Source organism: Haliotis cracherodii, unplaced genomic scaffold, assembly GCF_022045235.1.
Source record: "Haliotis cracherodii isolate W230 unplaced genomic scaffold, xgHalCrac1.p SCAF_16, whole genome shotgun sequence".
In the NCBI taxonomy this organism is placed as follows: domain Eukaryota; kingdom Metazoa; phylum Mollusca; class Gastropoda; order Lepetellida; family Haliotidae; genus Haliotis; species Haliotis cracherodii.
This window is the reverse complement of record NW_027266271.1, coordinates 11690297-11709021: the sequence shown is the minus strand read 5'-3', so window position 1 is coordinate 11709021 and position 18725 is coordinate 11690297. Positions and strand designations below refer to the sequence as shown.

The following is an 18725-nucleotide window of genomic DNA, read 5'->3' as shown; positions in this document are numbered from 1 at the left end:
GACGCATTTTAGCCGGACGCCAATGATGTTTAGAGTGTAGAAACTGGGGGAATCGGTCATGGTATTGTGTAATGTTTTAAGATGAGTCAAGATTCACTCTGGACTTCATGGTTAGGTGATAATGTGTTTGTCACAACAAATGTCAACGGAAGGCAACATGCATTTTGGGTTGTGTCTGTAATATAGGGCGGGATCACTAGGACTGTCACTACTGCATATTGTGATAGTTGTGCCTTTTGCACGCAATGCTGTCCACGATTCATCTTTCAAGACAATAATGTTTGTGCCCACCGTGCACGTATCGTAACTGACTACATCCAGCAAGATGTTTTACATCACCAGAATGCAATGGCCAGCCCTGAGTCCTGATCTCTGCCAAATAGATCGTCTGGGATATGACCAGGAGACAAAGGTCGTTCGCTACTCAAACCGGGAAAGGCGTTGCAAGAAGAGAGGCGAGTTCTTCAAGTTATCATTAGGAGATTGATTTGAACCATGCCATGCCGTATAACTGAATTATAGACCAATCATGAGAAAATTATTGATTAAGTCATCTTAAACTTTAATTTTTTCACCACACATCCATCGTCTCTCTTAGTTGTTTGCAGACTTACAATACACCGCATGTTGTGAATCCTCATGTTACACCCCATGTTACATCCCAAGGTTACGCCACATGTTACACCTAGTCCATCCTTTTCCATCACTTGATACTTCTTTGTATTTCTGTAATCAAGGTAGTTTCGAATATCCCTTCTGTTTGGGGAGATGATAGTTAGGCTTAGAACTTTTCAGCATCCCTCGCACTGGAATCTAGGATGTTATGCTTGCCGAAATATAGTACCAAACTAGTAGTATTGTATTTTGAGGCCATGTATGAACACAAGAATAATGTGAAATGATTATTATTAAGAATTAACATATTCTTGCAATGCGACCTTGAATCAAACACTTTGCTCATGTATATTTTCACAAACTTGCTAAATGATCATTACCAAGTCAGGATAACTATTTTCTGGGGTCTGGGTCACCAAATTGTATTCATCCATAAACCTTGCCCTAAAGGTAAATGGATGTTAAGCTTGGGGAAGATACTATCAAAACGTCTTAGTTTGATGTGGTCATGAGCTGTTTGTGTGACCTTGGACTTACGTGACAGCTTATCACACAAGAGAAAGGGAATATATGTGTGAGTGAGTTGGGTTTAATGCCACTTTGAACAGTATTCCAGTAATTGATCATAGGTTTCAGGCGTGCCCATGGGACACACAGCAACTTGCAGTGCCTTAGATGACTGGGTTAAAGGTCCTAAGTGTAAATGTATGGTCAGTCATAGTCAGGGAATGGGATTTGACCCCCCAAGGCTAGGGATTGCTTGATGGGATTAATTACTGCATTAACTTCTAGTCACATATTCTGGATTACTGTTGATACCAACAAACAACAAGTCATTTATATTCTTGTTTTTTTAATAATGTAAGAAGCAAATGCCTGTTTACAGTGTGTATACATCTAGATACAGACCGAGTAGAGGAAGATCTCGGAGGATGGAAGTGAGAAGTAGTGGTCAGTGAGGCTGTGTGGACAGGGCACTCCACACAGTGACAACTTGTACATTCAGGGCACCTTGACAGTGTCAGTCTGTACATTCAGGGCACTATAGACAGTGACAACCTGTACATTCAGGGCACACCAGACAATGTCAACCTGTACATTCAGGGCACCTTGACAGTATCAGTCTGTACATTCAGGGCACGATAGACAGTGTCAACCTGTACATTCAGGGCACCTTGACAGTGTCAACCTGTACATTCAGGGCACTATAGACAGTGACAACCTGTACATTCAGGGCACCTTGACAGTGTCAACCTGTACATTCAGGGCACTAAAGACAGTGACAACCTGTACATTCAGGGCACCTTGACAGTGTCAGTCTGAACATTCAGGGCACTATAGACAGTGACAACCTGTACATTCCGGCACCTTGACAGTGTCAGTCTGTACATTCAGGGCACTGAAGACAGTGACAACCTGTACATTCAGGGCACCTTGACAGTGTCAGTCTGAACATTCAGGGCACTATAGACAGTGACAACCTGTACATTCCGGCATCTTGACAGTGTCAGTCTGTACATTCAGGGCACTAAAGACAGTGACAACCTGTACATTCAGGGCACCTTGACAGTGTCAACCTGTACATTCAGGGCACTAAAGACAGTGACAACCTGTACATTCAGGGCACCTTGACAGTGTCAGTCTGTACATTCAGGGCACTATAGACAGTGACAACCTGTACATTCAGGGCACTATAGACAGTGACAACCTGTACATTCAGGGCACCTTGACAGTGTCAACCTGTACATTCAGGGCACCTTGACAGTGTCAGTCTGTGCATTCAGGGCACCTTGACAGTGACAACCTGTACATTCAGGGCACTATAGACAGTGACAACCTGTACATTCAGGGCACCTTGACAGTGTCAACCTGTACATTCAGGGCACTATAGACAGTGACAACCTGTACATTCAGGGCACTCTGGTGTCAGTAATCATGTTCTACAGGCAACCTATGAGCTGCTTGGGTTTCAGAGCAGTCTTGTTCCCCTGTCCAGTGACAGCTACCCTAACCTTGTGTTGTGGTCTTTGCTGTTCTTTAATGTATGTTTCATGCTGTGATTCCATCTTGAAGGCTTTACAGGTGGCAGTAATTCACACAGTAAAACATCATTCAACAAAATGTACACTGGACAGATCTCTCAAATGCCTACTCTTGGTGATAGTTTATTACCAGTTCAGATCTCTCAGCAGTGTACAGTGGTTAATATACATCGACTTAACAAGTGATAAGGATGAGTCTCAAATTGAATTGATGACAGTATCAAATGGAAAACAATTGAACTATTCGTGTTGTGAGAAATAGGTGTATAGGCATTTACATGATAACCCATAATAATAGCAGCATCTTCATTGAGGATACAACACCTGTAATTTCAAATATCAACCTGATCGGTCTCATCATTTTCGAAGCTACTGTAGCAAAACTTGAGCTTTTAAATGTGCTGCTACGATAATGTCTTTTGCCATTCTAATCAGATCTAGTCAAACCAGCTTCAGATGTAGCCAAAAGCCATCTGAGATATGGCCTTATATACAGCCTCAGACATAGCCATAAGTCATCTTAAATCTAGCCATAAGCTGTCCCGGATCTAGCCATAAGCTGTGCCGGATCTAGCCATAAGCTGTGTCGGATCTAGCCATAAGCTGTGCAGGATCTAGCCATAAGCTGTGCAGGATCTAGCCATAAGCTGTCTCGGATCTAGCTATAAGCTGTGCCGGATCTAGCCATAAGCTGTCTCAGATCAAGCTATGCACAGCCTAAGATCTAGCCATATACATCCACAGATATAGCCAAAAGCCATCAGAGATATGGTTATGCAGCCTCTCATATAGCCATAAGCCATCTTAGATCTAGCCATAAGCTGTCTTGGATCAAGCTATACACAGCTTCAGATCTAGCCATTCACAGCCTCTCATATAGACATAAGCCATCTTAGATCTAGCCATAAGCTGTCTCGGATCAAGCTATACACAGCCTCAGATCTAGCCATTCACAGCCTCTCATAAAGCCATAAGCCATCTTAGATCTAGCCATAAGCTGTCTCGGATCAAGCTATACACAGCCTCAGATCTAGCCATTCACAGCCTCAAATCTAGCCTTTCACAGATCTACTTAAATGATTATGCATAAACTCCATATACACATCTACAAATATTATGATATACATAAACTTGATAGTTTCATGGTGAATATTCACAAAATAACATCATGCCAGTTTCATTGTACTCCATATCATTCCATACAGATGCATCATAACAAAACCGATAAAATTAAAGTGTTAAATACCCAAAGTGGAAGATCAAGTTTTGAATGATTTGGAAAATTTAAGTTGAGATTCTTGAGCATTGTCTACCCTGGTTGAACATTTTCCAAGTTATTTTTGCAGTACAAATTTGCTTCTTGTCTCACAACACATCCACTTGATGAAAAATGTACAGATTCACAAAAGACATGTATGAAGTGTAAAAATAAATGTATAAACTGAATATTTGGAAGAGACAAATCTCTGAAACGTCATGAAGTGAAACATCATTAATTTGAGGGCGAAAACAGACACCCATACTTTGTGAGCTTAACATTACGGTGCTGACCCCCTTTACATATTGCTTGTACAAGGACCACCAAGGGTCAGTTTGTTTCAAATCATACAACAATGGAATGCTTCAACAGTGTAAACAAAAGCAATGACCAACAGTCTCAGAACAGTAACAGTGTAGCACATGCTGTATTGTCGTGAACGGTGAATACGATAAGATCCATAATTTACCAGGAAGTAGTATCAAACTATGACTATGATTATAATTATTATATTATGTACACAAACAAATCTAAAAGTTTAGGTAGAAATGATATCATATTTCTGCTGGGTTACGTTCTCTTATGCTAAAAAATAATATTCTTGGTTTTTAGGCATGAAAATAACCACACTTAATGGCCTTACTTTTTCATGTCTATCATTCCTTTCACATTAAAAATAAAAAACAAAAACATAAAGGTAAAATTTAAATTGACCACCTTTTTTCACTGTGTTCAAGCATCATTGCCCGAAAATATATCAACCATAATGGGTCACAAATTACTCTTCATAAACTCTGCATACATAGATAGGATTGTTCCCTACTGTGTCCATTGAGCAAAATGGGTAACAAATCAAAATATAAATCTGTGAGCAAGTCAATAAGTGAGGACTTATTAGTTTTGAATGATATCCAACACAAAACATGAATCTAAACAAGGAGATAAAACAAAATATCAGCAATGCATACTTTTACATTATGATCATAGTTTTAAACTGATAAAAAGTGATAAAATTCGGAATGATATCAGCGTATAGAAATAAACAATATCCATGACTATTAATGGAAGAAATGAGATCCTTACAACAGAAAAATACAGTTTTCTTCTAATTACAAAACTGAATTGAGCATAAATGATAAAACCTTATCGGAAACTCCCAAAATGGTACACAGTGGTTAAATTACTCAATCTTAATCCAATACAAACCTAGGTTTCAGTGAGACAGGGTTTAGCCAGAAACGTGTATCCAACTCATGATATATTTCAGCAGTAAATACTAGGTGTAGATTGCACACAAGTAGAATATTGACAGTAAAGATGGAGGTGTAAAACTCAATATAGAAACAGCTGAACTCTGTATAAGAATATGTGTTCTCGTTAATGAATGTCAATCCATGAGTAGTATACAAATCTCTTTTCCACTAAGTATCTACAAAAATAAACAACCAATCACAGTGCACCTGGCAGTGATGGGTCCTGATTGGTTATTTCAGTTAGCCAATCAGAGAATACCATTACTTCATTAACAGTTGATTTGAAACTGTTAAACAGAAAGTGGTTCCATAAAGGTGCATATGCTATATCCCTGTATAAATATGATTCATGAAAGATATATGGTAATACTACATCATACAATTCTTCTAACACTCCTTCTTTTCTGTAATGAACTATTCCTGAAATAACCAAGGAGTTTTCCATTCAGCCAGGTAGGGGTGAAAGGTAATGAATGTTCTGAGAACAAAAGCATGTGTTATGCAGAATTTGAAACACGTGACCATCTTGTCTAGAAGAGCTGCAGCGCTTTCTTGATCTGCTGCTGTTTCCATGCTGGCTTTTTACTAAAATCTTCGTAATTACATTTGAAGATTTGTTTGAACTCGTCAGGAGTTAAATGAATCTGAAACAAAGTCAACAAAAGATACTTACAAGATGAATGATATTTACAAGATGAAATTTGATTGAAAAGGTCTCGATAAATAGGAATGAGTGAAACTGTGCCCCAATCAGCAGTGTTACAGCTATGTCAAAGCAACCTGTCAATTATAGAATCTGGGAGCCCAGTGGTTGATAATTAGGGCTAGAATCCATGTCGGATGTGTACCAAACACCAAGTTGTAGACTAGCTGAAACAGATATCCCAGGAACACCATCTACAGACCCAGTGTTATACTGCCGTTATACCACCCTAGTATCCCACCCTTGTGTTTCCAAGGAACACCATCTACAGACCCAGTGTTATACTGCCATTATACCACCCTAGTATCCCACCCTTGTGTTTCCCAGGAACACCATCTACAAACCCAGTGTTATACTGCCATTATACCACCCTCGTATCCCACCCTTGTGTTTCCAAGGAACACCATCTACAGACCCAGTGTTATACTGCCATTATACCACCCTAGTATCCCAACCTTGTGTTTCCAAGGAACACCATCTACAGACCCAGTGTTAAACGTCCACATTACCAACCTAGTATCCCACCCTTGTATTCCAGGAACACCATCTACAGACCCAGTGTTATACTGCCATTATACCACCCTAGTATCCTAGTCAGGACTAATGCCAGTTTTAAAGTGCTAGGCCACTGAGAAACCATGCCACAGTTTAACATGAATATGCCACTCAGTCACAGTATAGACTTCAAAGCAACCAGTCCTTGTTTTAGCCCCTTAATGACGAGCGCTATGGAGGTAACAATAAGTACCATCTTTTAATGTCTTTAGGTATGAAATGGTCAAGGATCAAATCCCCGACCTTCTGCTGTCCCAGTAGACACTCTATCCTCTAGACCACAGAGGTGGTATCATGGGTACAGAGTGATCTCCCCTTGTATATATGTACACTGTTCTGACAGCAATCTGGACTGACAGGGTCATGACTATCAAAACTTCACCATTTCACAACAGCCTATGTTCAGCCTAGTGCGGGCTTTACCTCTCTGTTTTCTGGGTTGACCCCATTGGGTAGTTCATCTGTTGCCACTATCAGTTGTGAGTAGGAGTACTTAGGAACCTCGTTGAAGTCTTGGTCATTGCCATTCATGGCCTCCTGGACCAGAGAACCTTGCACAGCCTGGGCTCCGAGCTCACTCTTCAGTTCCTCGTACGTCTTGCCTTTCTGTGGACAGAGCATACAATTCCTTAGAAGGGAAACACTGCTTCAATCATAATTCCTTCAGTGTTAACTAAAAAACTACAGGAACACCATCTATTAAGCCAGTGTTCATGTTATACCACCCAATGATATACCTCCATGTGTTATACTGCCATTATACCACCCTAGAATCCCTTCCTAGTGTCCCAGGAACACAATCTACAGACCCAGTGTTATACTGCCATTATACCACCCTAGTATCCCACCCTTGTGTATCCCAGGAACACCATCTACAGACCCAGTGTTATACTGCCATTATACCACCCTAGTATCACACCCTAGTATATCCCAGGAACACCATCTACAGACCCAGTGTTATACTGCCATTATACCACCCTAGTATCCCATCCTTGTGTATCCAAGGAACACCATCTACAGACCCAGTGTTATACTGCCATTATACCACCCTAGTATCACACCCTAGTATATCCCAGGAACACCATCTACAGACCCAGTGTTATACTGCCATTATACCACCCTAGTATCCCACCCTTGTGTATCCCAGGAACACCATCTACAGACCCAGTATTATACTGCCATTATACCACCCTCGTATCCCACCCTTGTATATCCCAGGAACACCATCTACAGACCCAGTGTTCATGCTGTACCACCCAATGATATACCTCCACATATAATACTGCCATTATACCACCCTAGTATCCCACCCTTAGATATCCCAGGAACACCATCTACAGACCCAGTGTTCATGCTGTACCACCCAATGATATACCTCCACATATAATACTGCCATTATACCACCCTAGTATCCCACCCTTGTATATCCCAGGAACACCACCTACAGACCCAGTGTTCATGCTATTCCTCCCTATGTTGAGTCATCTTGTATTCCAGCAACTTACGCTCCAGAGATCTCGGTCCCAGACCCCGAAGAAGCCCGTGAATGTTGGGGGTTCCAGACCCTGCTTCACCTTGATGATGGGCGTGTCATTGTCTCTCCCTGCAGGGTCTGTCTCCAGGTATTTCTGAAAAAAGAAGGTGGCAAGTGTAAAGCAGGTAGTATCAACGGCATATCCAAAAAAAATTGTTACTGCAATCATTTAGGGCTATCTCTTGTTTATGCAGCTTTTGATGGCTCAATTTGGGTCAATACCTCTGTAGTTGTGTATATTCAAGATACTTGTATGTTTTAATTTAAAAAAGAAGAAGAGTGTGTTATTGGTAACAGCTTTACACAAGGTGTGTAAGTATTGTAATGTGCATTCAGTCACTTTGCTCAAGACAGGTTGTGTAGATGGAATTGAAAATCCATATTTTCAAGAGGCCACGCTGTCTGGTCAGTATAAATCATCAAATCTAGACCAGACATTCCAGTGATTGATATCAACAATGATCCACACCTTCTGGGTACAACGACACTGCCTGACCATCCAGTCAAATAGGATGCTGGGGACCTATTCTAACCCCAAATCCCCACAGGGGGATCAGACATAAAGGTCCAGATACAAATTACTAATTATTCCTCCTTCCCCTAACACTTTTTTTCAGCCTACATATGAGAGAGTGAGTTAATATCTAAAGTCACATCGTCAATATTTCAGCCATATTGTGAGTGAGTGAGTGAGTATGGTTTTACGCCGCTTTTAGCAATATTCCAGCAATATAACGGTGGGGGACACAAGAAATGGACTTCACACATTGTACCCATGTTGGGAATTGAACCCGGGTCTTCGGCGTGACGAGCGAACGCTTTAACCACTAGGTTACCTGACTCCCCCTCAGCCATATTGTGACTTTCAGTCAACACATACACCATGACTAAAGTGAGTCTACATCATCAATGTGACACTGTAGAGGTAACACAGGCAGCCTACCAGTGCAATTCTTTCTGCCTCATCCTTCTCCTTCTTGTTGGCTCCGACTCCGACCCACAGATACACCGAGTCCCACACGTCCAACAGCATCACATCCTCCGGCACAAGGTCGTCCTGGAAACAATACACATCAATGACATCGTTCTTGAACATTACACACCACAGTGTGCTGTTCAGCGTGACACCTAGCAATATTCCAGCTATGTCACGTCCGCCTGTAAATAATCAAACCTGTCCAGGCAATTTCAGGGATAATGTATATTTTTGAAGTGAATACAACAATACACATACTCCCTGACAATTTCAGCTATTATGCATATTTCCAGTACAACACATATACACAATGCTGTTTATGAAAGTTAATATGATGAAAACAAAATCTCATCAAATACAAACATTGAATTTTTTTTTTAAATATATATATTAACTAAATATTTGTTTCCTCATTTCAAACGATACTGAATCGATCATGATCATAATATTCAAACCAAAAGCTTCAAGGGGTCCATGAATACAGATCTGCAGCACAATTCGTCCAGGCACCAGGAACCCCTGTAATATAACCCTGACTGTGAACTTACCTGAACAAAGTCCTGGATTTGTTCCACTCGGATGTTGCCAGATGCATTGGACAGCTGGTACAGGCGAGGGGGGTGGGCCGACTCGTCATCCTGGGGGAGGGGAGGGGCAATCAATCACATATTATTCAATTCATTTAATACAAGCTAGTAGATGAGTGAGTGAGTGAGTGAATATGGTTTTACGCCCTTTTAGCAATATTCCAGCAATATCATGGCGGGGGACACCAGAAATGGGCTACACACATTGTACCCATGTCGGGAATCGAACTTGGGTCTTCGGCGTGACGAGCGAACGCTTTAACCACTAGGCTACCCAACCTCCCCAGCTAGTAGATGAACAGATGTTAGTACTTTCAATAAGGGAAGGGGTAGGTTGTAAGGGAAGAATACACAAAACATTTTACAATATCTTCTCGAGATGAAAAGGTACTTCTAAAGAAAAAAACAACAACTTGTATAGTGATGGAAGAATGTTTCCAATAGGGCTGGGAAGGGTAACTCAGGTACTTGGGTCTGGTGGGTACTGAGTAGGACCTGGGTGACCACAGGACTACCTGGACCCATGGTTAGTCACGTGATGTTTTGTTTAATGACAAAGATTATCTGGAACTCTATGGCTACACCTCAAGTCACTAATGTTCGCATTTCTTTCTAACTATGCACGAATCAGTGTATACATGACCAGATCATTTTATATGAGTATCCAAATACTTTTGCTAGGACTCCAGTCAAACTATTCCCAATCAGACAGTTTGTACCTATCTCTTGAGATCTCCAGCGGGTACCCGGGTAGGGTTTGGTAATAGGTGGGTGAGTACCTAGGTAGTACATTTGGACTCGTCCCAGGCCTAGTTTCCAACTTTAACTCCTCTGTTGACTTACTTACTACTGACTCCCAATATAGAAACACTGTACTCTTAAAACTCGTCCTTCATGAACCAAATGATGACTGACACCTACCTGCAACCGCTTGTCACTTGCGTAGGGCTGTTTGCCTCCCAAAATATTCCAGAAAGCTTCCTTCTCCTGTCCTTCAAACACCATCTCATGAGTTCTGAAAACAACATCAAAACATACAATTAATCTCCCACAATAAAATGAGTAAACTTAGTATTCACATAACTCTAGATAACAAGGGAGATAATCGAGATAATTCTGCAAGATAAATAACTAGGTACAACTCATATTGCATGTCTCACACAAATCCTACAATGACCCTCAGCTTCACCACACCTGCATAATGTTATGACCTACAGTTGTAACACAGGGAGCAATAATGATGTACAACATGTAGTTTGACCACTCACTCACTCACTGATTCTGCAAAGCCTTACCTCGGTGACCTGGACGCTATCCTCTTGCCATACTCCCGCTCGTCTCCTGTACTTCCCTGGAACAAAGATGAATCAACTCTTGAATTTCATGAATCAAAACTAACAACTGCAGAACACCAACAGAATACTCCCAAATAGAATATTTAATGCAAATCAGAAACCTGTTTGCATATGATAACAAGTGCTTAAGAAAGCAGCATCAGGAAAAGCTTACAAGTGCAAATGTCCAGCCATTAGTGTTGCACCATCCGCTGTTGACTGATAAATCAGCCAATGTTGTGCCTATGGAGCAGTAAGCATGATTGCAACTTTATCACAGTGAAGCAACGTTTTGGAATATATGCTTACTCCTTCATCAGGTGAAGGAGTACGCATATACTCCGAAAAACATTGTGTTCCTCATAATAAAGAAGTTGACATCCATATATTATCTTCCTTATGTGAATCACTTCTAAACGCCTTTCAAAGACCTTTATCACAAGGGCCTGTAAATAAAATCTGGGTCAGATAAACCAGTGGTTGATAGAATGAGCCACCACGTCATTGGGGCACGGCGACACAATCAGCCCTAAACTCAATAATGGCTTTGACAACAAGCATGAGTATTAAAGTGTACTCTAGACGGGAATCCAAACAGATTTATATTTCCCCAATCCCGACTTGGGAGTCCACACGAACCTTTCCTGCCCAGATGCTGACAGTGGACTTGGTGAACACCACAAACACGTCATTGGAGTTGAGCGCTGTAGCGGAGAGGTCCACCTGAAGTAGCAATGGCACAGGTTAAAATTAACTAATCGATGATTGTTTAAAACAGTAATCAGGCACGAAACAGAGCAGCCAACTAAAGACTGATGACATTCTTAATCAGTTTTCTTCAAATAAACAACAACATACAGAATCACAAATCTATTAAAACATATTGTACCATACCCTGTAAACAAACATTAACTAGGACAAGTTATGATGACAAAAGTTCCAGAACACTTGCATGCTATCTGACTTATGTTGCTTTCTTCATACACAACTTTATTGTCAACCACAAACTGATTAAAATTAACTGATATAATTGGAAAAATGATTGGACTAAAATCTAAAAAATTGACTCATTGCTTGGCGACAGAAACAATTGATTCTTTCCGAAAGCAAAAATTGTGGACAGCACTACTTTCAAGGGAGATAACTATGTTGTGAGTTGTGTCATTAAGTCATTACTTAAGTCCCTTGCAAACTGTATAAGTGTGACAAGGTACAAATCAAAACTCGCCGTAAGCATTGTCAAGTCCCGAGATCACTTCCAATAAATAAGTTGGTGGTACTCATGTTGGGATTCAAACCAGAGGTTTTCTGGATCAAACTGAACACATGACCCAGTAGACCACCTTTCCATTGTGTGTTGATGTGTCAATGATCAGATACTGATCCATAAATTAACATTGTGATATAGAATTTTTCGGTACAAAGTATCAGCGCGGGATACCCACCATCATGGTATGGTAGTCAGATTCACGGCAGCTGAATTTCGGACACTCACCTGAATAGCCTTGCAGTTGAGTTCGGAGGTTCCTCGCACCTGAAGCATGTACTTGTCTCCTGGGCCCATATCCTTGTCCCCCTTCTGCCAGCCTGCCTTGCCGCCCTACACACACAAGCACGTGTTCAATCTCCAAGTAAATGCACCAAAAATATGGTTCAGTAAACTCATTAACCAATTTTCATGGTCTTCAATTAAAATGTGGTTGAAAATTGGACCAAAATTACTTTTTATGGCGTCTGAAAACACTGTGAACCACACAAGATTTTCTTGTAAAATTACATTTGTTCATAAAAGGTAAAATGTGGTTGAAAACAATTGGGTATATTTTTACCAGTAAACAATTTGTTTCATTGGTTCAAGCTTCTCAGAATCCTGAATAGGATTTACTACGAGACAGATATTGTCAATGTTAGCTTTGATCTCGTTCATCCTAACAGGATACAGCAGGGCACATGATCCAGCAACCTGTTTGTCGGACTCCCCCTGTTCATTACCGAGGCTACTTACACTGAAGATGACCATCTTGCCGTCAAACATGGCCATGAAGTGTGGTGGTTCCTTATTTTGGACAACTCGGATCTGGAACATGAGGGTTTCATAGGTTCATGTCAATTCCAGTGCCGCCACAACAGGAAGTTGTAAACATGGTAAATGTAGGACCTGCATGTTTTCCTTTGATGAACATTTGATGACATTTGATGAACATTTGATGAACATTTGATGAACATTTGATTTGATGAACATTTGATGACATTTGATGACATTTGATGAACATTTGATGAACATTTGATGACATTTGATGAACATTTGATGAACATTTCATCAGTTACTTGACAAAGTCACCCTTCTCAGATTTTTATTGCCTAATATAGATTAAATATTTTTAAAAATGAACAAAAATAAAAATGTTTAGAAGCCTTTTTTTCTTTTTGCAGCATCAGTTATGTATATTTCTGTAATTAATTTTGTTTTTCACAGTAGGCCATAAAAGAAGAAAAGTAATCCTTTGAGTTTTAAATTGTCGTTCGAATATTTTTCTTCCATTTAATGTGTCTTTGTTTTGCATTACTGTCAGTCCCCCACCTGTGTTGCAGCCCCTCCGAGGGCGTCGTCCATCTCTACAGCCTTCAGCGCCGACGTTCCCTTCTCATCAGCTGTAGACTTGCTTCCCTGCAACACAGCATTAGGCTCATAGATCATACAGGGCTACAGACTGCCATGGTGCCTCTATCACTGACCGGTCACTGAATTTCTGATAAATATGGGTCCCTTGCCCCTGTATTTTGGGAAGGGGGTTTATTGTTTTTACATGTTTCGGGTGACTGAGTCTATAAGTATTCAAATCATCGACATCCCATCTGTGAGCCACCCTGACATCCCATCTGTCAGCCACCCACACATCCCATCTGTCAGCCACCCCCACATCCCATCTGTCAGCCATCCCGACATCCCATCTGTCAGCCACCCCCACATCCCATCTGTCAGCCACCCCACATCCCATCTGTCAGCCCTCCCACATCCCATCTGTCAGCCACCCCCACATCCCATCTGTCAGCCACCCCGACATCCCATCTGTCAGCCACCCCGACATCCCATCTGTCAGCCACCCCACATCCCATCTGTCAGCCACCCCACATCCCATCTGTCAGCCACCCCCACATCCCATCTGTCAGCCCTCCCACATCCCATCTGTCAGCCCTCCCACATCCCATCTGTCAGCCACCCCCATATCCCATCTGTCAGCCACCCCACATCCCATCTGTCAGCCACCCCACATCCTATCTGTCAGCCACCCCCACATCCCATCTGTCAGCCCTCCCACATCCCATCTGTCAGCCCTCCCACATCCCATCTGTCAGCCACCCCACATCCCATTTGTCAGCCACCCCCACATCCCATCTGTCAGCCCTCCCACATCCCATCTGTCAGCCACCCCACATCCCATCTGTCAGCCACCCCACATCCCATCTGTCAGCCACCCCGACATCCCATCTGTCAGCCACCCCACATCCCATCTGTCAGCCACCCCCACATCCAATCTGTCAGCCACCCCACATCCCATCTGTCAGCCCTCCCACATCCCATCTGTCAGCCACCCCACATCCCATCTGTCAGCCACCCCGACATCCCATGTCAGCCACCCCACATCCCATCTGTCAGCCACCCCACATCCCATCTGTCAGCCACCCCCACATCCCATCTGTCAGCCCTCCCACATCCCATCTGTCAGCCACCCCACATCCCATCTGTCAGCCACCCCGACATCCCATGTCAGCCACCCCACATCCCATCTGTCAGCCACCCCACATCCCATCTGTCAGCCACCCCCACATCCCATCTGTCAGCCACCCCACATCCCATCTGTCAGCCACCCCACATCCCATCTGTCAGCCACCCCACATCCCATCTGTCAGCCACCCCCACATCCCATCTGTCAGCCACCCCACATCCCATCTGTCAGCCACCCCCACATCCCATCTGTCAGCCACCCCACATCCCATCTGTCAGCCCTCCCACATCCCATCTGTCAGCCACCCCACATCCCATCTGTCAGCCCTCCCACATCCCATCTGTCAGCCACCCCACATACCATCTGTCAGCCACCCCACATCCCATCTGTCAGCCACTCACATACCATCTGTCAGCCACCCCACATCCCATCTGTCAGCCACCCCACATCCCATCTGTCAGCCACTCACATACCATCTGTCAGCCACTCACATACCATCTGTCAGCCACTCACATACCATCTGTCAGCCACCCCACATCCCATCTGTCAGCCAACCTGATCCCTACCCGATCCCATGAATCACCAGTCCTCACATCCACCCAATCCAATGTATCTCCCTGCTTACCTGCCAGTAGTAGATGAGGTAGTGTTCGCGACCATTGACTTTGTATGTGTACTTGATGACGTAGCTGTCCCCAGCGTAGAAGTCCCCGTAGGTGTTCTTGTCAAGCTCCACCAGGTCGAAGTCCTGTACCTGCCAAACCTGTAGAAGAGTCGACGTTGTCTTACAAGTCTCTTGAAATTGATATAGTATTCTCCTGCTTCAAGGAGCAAGTACGGCTTACTGTTTTACCACTATTCCAGCCACATCATGGCACGGACACCAAGAATTAGTTCACACATCCCACCCATGTGGGGACTGACCAAGGTCTTCAGTGTGACAAGCCAATGAACACTCAGAAACTCACCCTACCCTCATTTTGTTTGTTTGTTGTTTAATGCCACACTAAGCATTATACCAGCTAAATAATTGGGTCTAGACCAGACAATTCAGTGATTGACTTCATAAGCAATGATCTACGCAATTGGGATCACTGACATGCATCAACCAAGTCAGCGAGCCTGACCACCCTATCCCATAAGTCACCTCTTACGGCAAGTTGCTGAAGATCTATCCTAGCCCGGGTCTTCACTGGGCCCCATCCTCAGTACTACCAACTAGCTGTGACAGAGGGTATTTACACGTGGCCCATCTGAAGAATGGTTTTCATACCAGATGTGTGCTTCCTGTATGTGTGCAAGCAAATGAAAAAGTGACTTAGTGCTATAACTTGGCAACCATCCACCCTGTATATTCAGTGAGTGTGTGATCGTTGTGACCACACAATCCTTATATTAGAGAGCTATATTACGCAAAAGAAGTTAAGAACCACCTAGTTCTTTCATATTACTATAGTTAATTTGTCATGGCATGACAGACCAACCATAGTAATATGAAGGATTCGGATGGTCCTAAATTTATTTGGAGTAGTATATTACCCCAAACTTTCAGCAATGCAAGTTGTTTCCTAGGGGAGTCATCTCTTAACTAAACATTAAGGAATATGTGAACACCATCTTGAAGTTCCCTGAAATAAGGAACTTAAAAGTTGGTATTAATGATATTAAAATCTAAACATATGCTTAGTCATTTCCTTTCTCCTGTAGTCCTGACAGGACAAGCACCTGCTGGTCCACCCACCTCGACTTTCCCAGTACCATCATCAAACATCTGACTCTCAGCAGCAAGGGCTGTGTTGTTGTGCAGAGTTGAGGCATCAAACTTGGTCTGGACAGTCTTTGCTACAAAAACAAGACACAAATGTTTATCAATATGCCCAAAGTCCATCACAGCCTATAGAACAAATGTTATATGTCCTTCCTTGTTGCTAGCCTACTGACTGATGGGGCCGACTAACTGTACCTCCATAATGGCTGTCTTGAGTTTCCATTGTGGATCATCATTGTGTAATTGTATTACAAAGAAAACCTCTCCTAATAAAAGTCCTTTCATCACCCACTGTGACACAATTTCATTTTTTTTTCAATGACACCTCTTCATAATAGTTATTACTCTCCAGTCATCCACCTCACCTCTCCAATGAATGACAACCATTGAGTCGACACTCCCTGGGGTGGGGTCTGTGTCTACCACCCACAACTGGTCAGGTCACTATGGCTCCCCCCACATCCCTCCCTATTCTGCTCCTTGAGCAGACTTTTCCCAGGGGTGGGGTCTGTGTCTACCACCCACAACTGGTCAGATCACTATGGCTCCCCCCACACCCCTCCCTATTCTGCTCCTTGAGCAGACTTTTCCCAAGGGTGGGGTCTGTGTCTACCACCCTACAACTGGTCAGATCACAATGGCTCACCTATTCTGCTCCTTTTGAGCAGACTTTTCCCAGGGGTTGGGTCTGTGTCTACCACCCTATAACTGGTCAGATCACAATGGCTCACCTATTCTGCTCCTTGAGTAGACTTTTCCTGGGGGTGGGGGCTGTGGCCAATCAGGGAAGAGACACTTGAAGTCTGAGGGCTCGCCACCATCAACTACTCTCGTCACTGATGTGTCGGTTGGGTAGCCCTTCTTTTGAATGAAGCCCTACAGCAATAGAGAAAATAATTAGGAGATCACCTACTGTGTTTTGAAATATGATGTCATCTCACTGTAGACTAGATACCTCTTATTTTAATTTGAAAGTGAGTGACTTATCAAAAATACTGTATTTCCTCTATTAGACAAACGGGCATCTAAAAATTTCATGCAAGCCGTTGACCTGGCCCGCATGTATTAGGGGCCTAGCATCTATTCTGTTAATGCTGGCACAGTGGCAACTCACTACCTCACCGAATGCAGCCATTTCATATGGATTGATATGTAGGCTATCGATGTATTCATACGCTTTTGTGTGTGTGTGAAAAGGCTAGATATTCAAAAGCAGTTTCAGTATGAAAAATATTAAGGAGATACATTTGAACATACCACAGCATTCCTCATAGCCTCAGCTCTCTCGGACTTGGTGGCCTGTTTCCCGATCCACACCCAGATGTGCTCCGGCCCACAGTCAATGATGAAGGAATCCTGATCAGAGTAAAAAGTATTATTCATTTTGTTATTTTGCACAGAAAAACGAAGTGCAAGCTTTAGTAAGAATCAGTTACGTGGATTCATACAGTTTGATCTTTGGTTTCTCGATTCATAACTCGAACCGAAAAATATTTACAGTCAATCCCTAAATATATATATATATACCAGTAACACTTTATATATTATATAAACTTTTTATCTTTGATACACATATATTCTGACTTACATCTGACGTCATATCTTTGCGAGATAGTGGTCCAGTCTTCACTTCCTTGATGGTCAGGTTCCCATCTTCCTCTCGACACCTAAACATGTGGATCAAGATAAGCAACTTTAAAAAGTCACATGAAGCACTTGCAACAATGATGTCACTGACTCTACATTAGCAACATTACTCTGCGTGTGTGTGTGGCGTGGCGTGGCGTTGGTGTGGCGTGGGTGTGTGTGTGGCGTGGCGTGGCGTTGGTGTGGCGTGGGTGCGTGGGTGCGTGCGTGTGTGTGTTTGTGCATCTGATTTTCACAAAGCTGGCATCAGAGTATACATTGTGCTTCCTCCCCTTGACACGTATAAACGTATAAAACTGTCAGTAAGTCTTAACATCAGTACAATGCACTGTAATAATCTCCATATAAATGCAGCATTAAACCCAACCCACTCAATGTTGTTTTAAGACATATACTACTTGAAAGAATCAAATTTTATTGGCTTATTAGAAAGTTGGCTAATGGTTCTGATCCATCAATGCTTAATATTGTCTATGTCAGCTTGCTAACCGACTTGTTCTATCATATTATGGGACAGTCTACAAACCAAATTTGGTTGAAATCCATCAACATTTGTTCTAAATACCACCAGCTAGGAAGTCAAAATCTAGCAGTATGGTGGAATGTCAGACAGGTGTCTACCAGTTCATTTTGTTTGTTTCAAGTTAGGAACAGACAATCCAGTGATTGACATAGTGAGCATCGATTTACACAGTTAGGATACGATGACATGCATCAACCAAGTC

At 42.6% G+C, this 18725-nt stretch overlaps 1 protein-coding gene across 6 annotated transcripts in view; it reads right to left on the bottom strand.

Moving 5' to 3' along the window:
• Window positions 1-1451: 1451 nt before the first annotated feature.
• Window positions 1452-18725, bottom strand: part of LOC139463821 (advillin-like) — a 54209-nt gene continuing 36935 nt past the window's right edge. The window contains exons 10-26 of one of the 6 annotated variants that reach the window (XR_011653063.1): window positions 17942-18020; window positions 17611-17709; window positions 17085-17229; window positions 16327-16427; window positions 15211-15348; window positions 13439-13525; window positions 12863-12934; window positions 12353-12457; window positions 11497-11580; window positions 10819-10874; window positions 10445-10538; window positions 9485-9574; window positions 8904-9017; window positions 7932-8054; window positions 6850-7032; window positions 1838-5812; window positions 1452-1804 (exon numbers count right to left, since the gene is read on the bottom strand). Coding sequence is in view for 1 of the 6 variants with exons in the window: in XM_071245167.1 (XP_071101268.1) it covers window positions 5699-5812; window positions 6850-7032; window positions 7932-8054; window positions 8904-9017; window positions 9485-9574; window positions 10445-10538; window positions 10819-10874; window positions 11497-11580; window positions 12353-12457; window positions 12863-12934; window positions 13439-13525; window positions 15211-15348; window positions 16327-16427; window positions 17085-17229; window positions 17611-17709; window positions 17942-18020 (1684 nt within the window). In the remaining 5 variants the exon portion in view is untranslated. Of the gene's footprint in view, window positions 5813-6849; window positions 7033-7931; window positions 8055-8903; window positions 9018-9484; window positions 9575-10444; window positions 10539-10818; window positions 10875-11496; window positions 11581-12352; window positions 12458-12862; window positions 12935-13438; window positions 13526-15210; window positions 15349-16326; window positions 16428-17084; window positions 17230-17610; window positions 17710-17941; window positions 18021-18725 lie in introns of all 6 variants that reach the window. The other 5 variants (XR_011653064.1, XR_011653066.1, XR_011653067.1 and 2 more) reach the window with 5 other exon arrangements.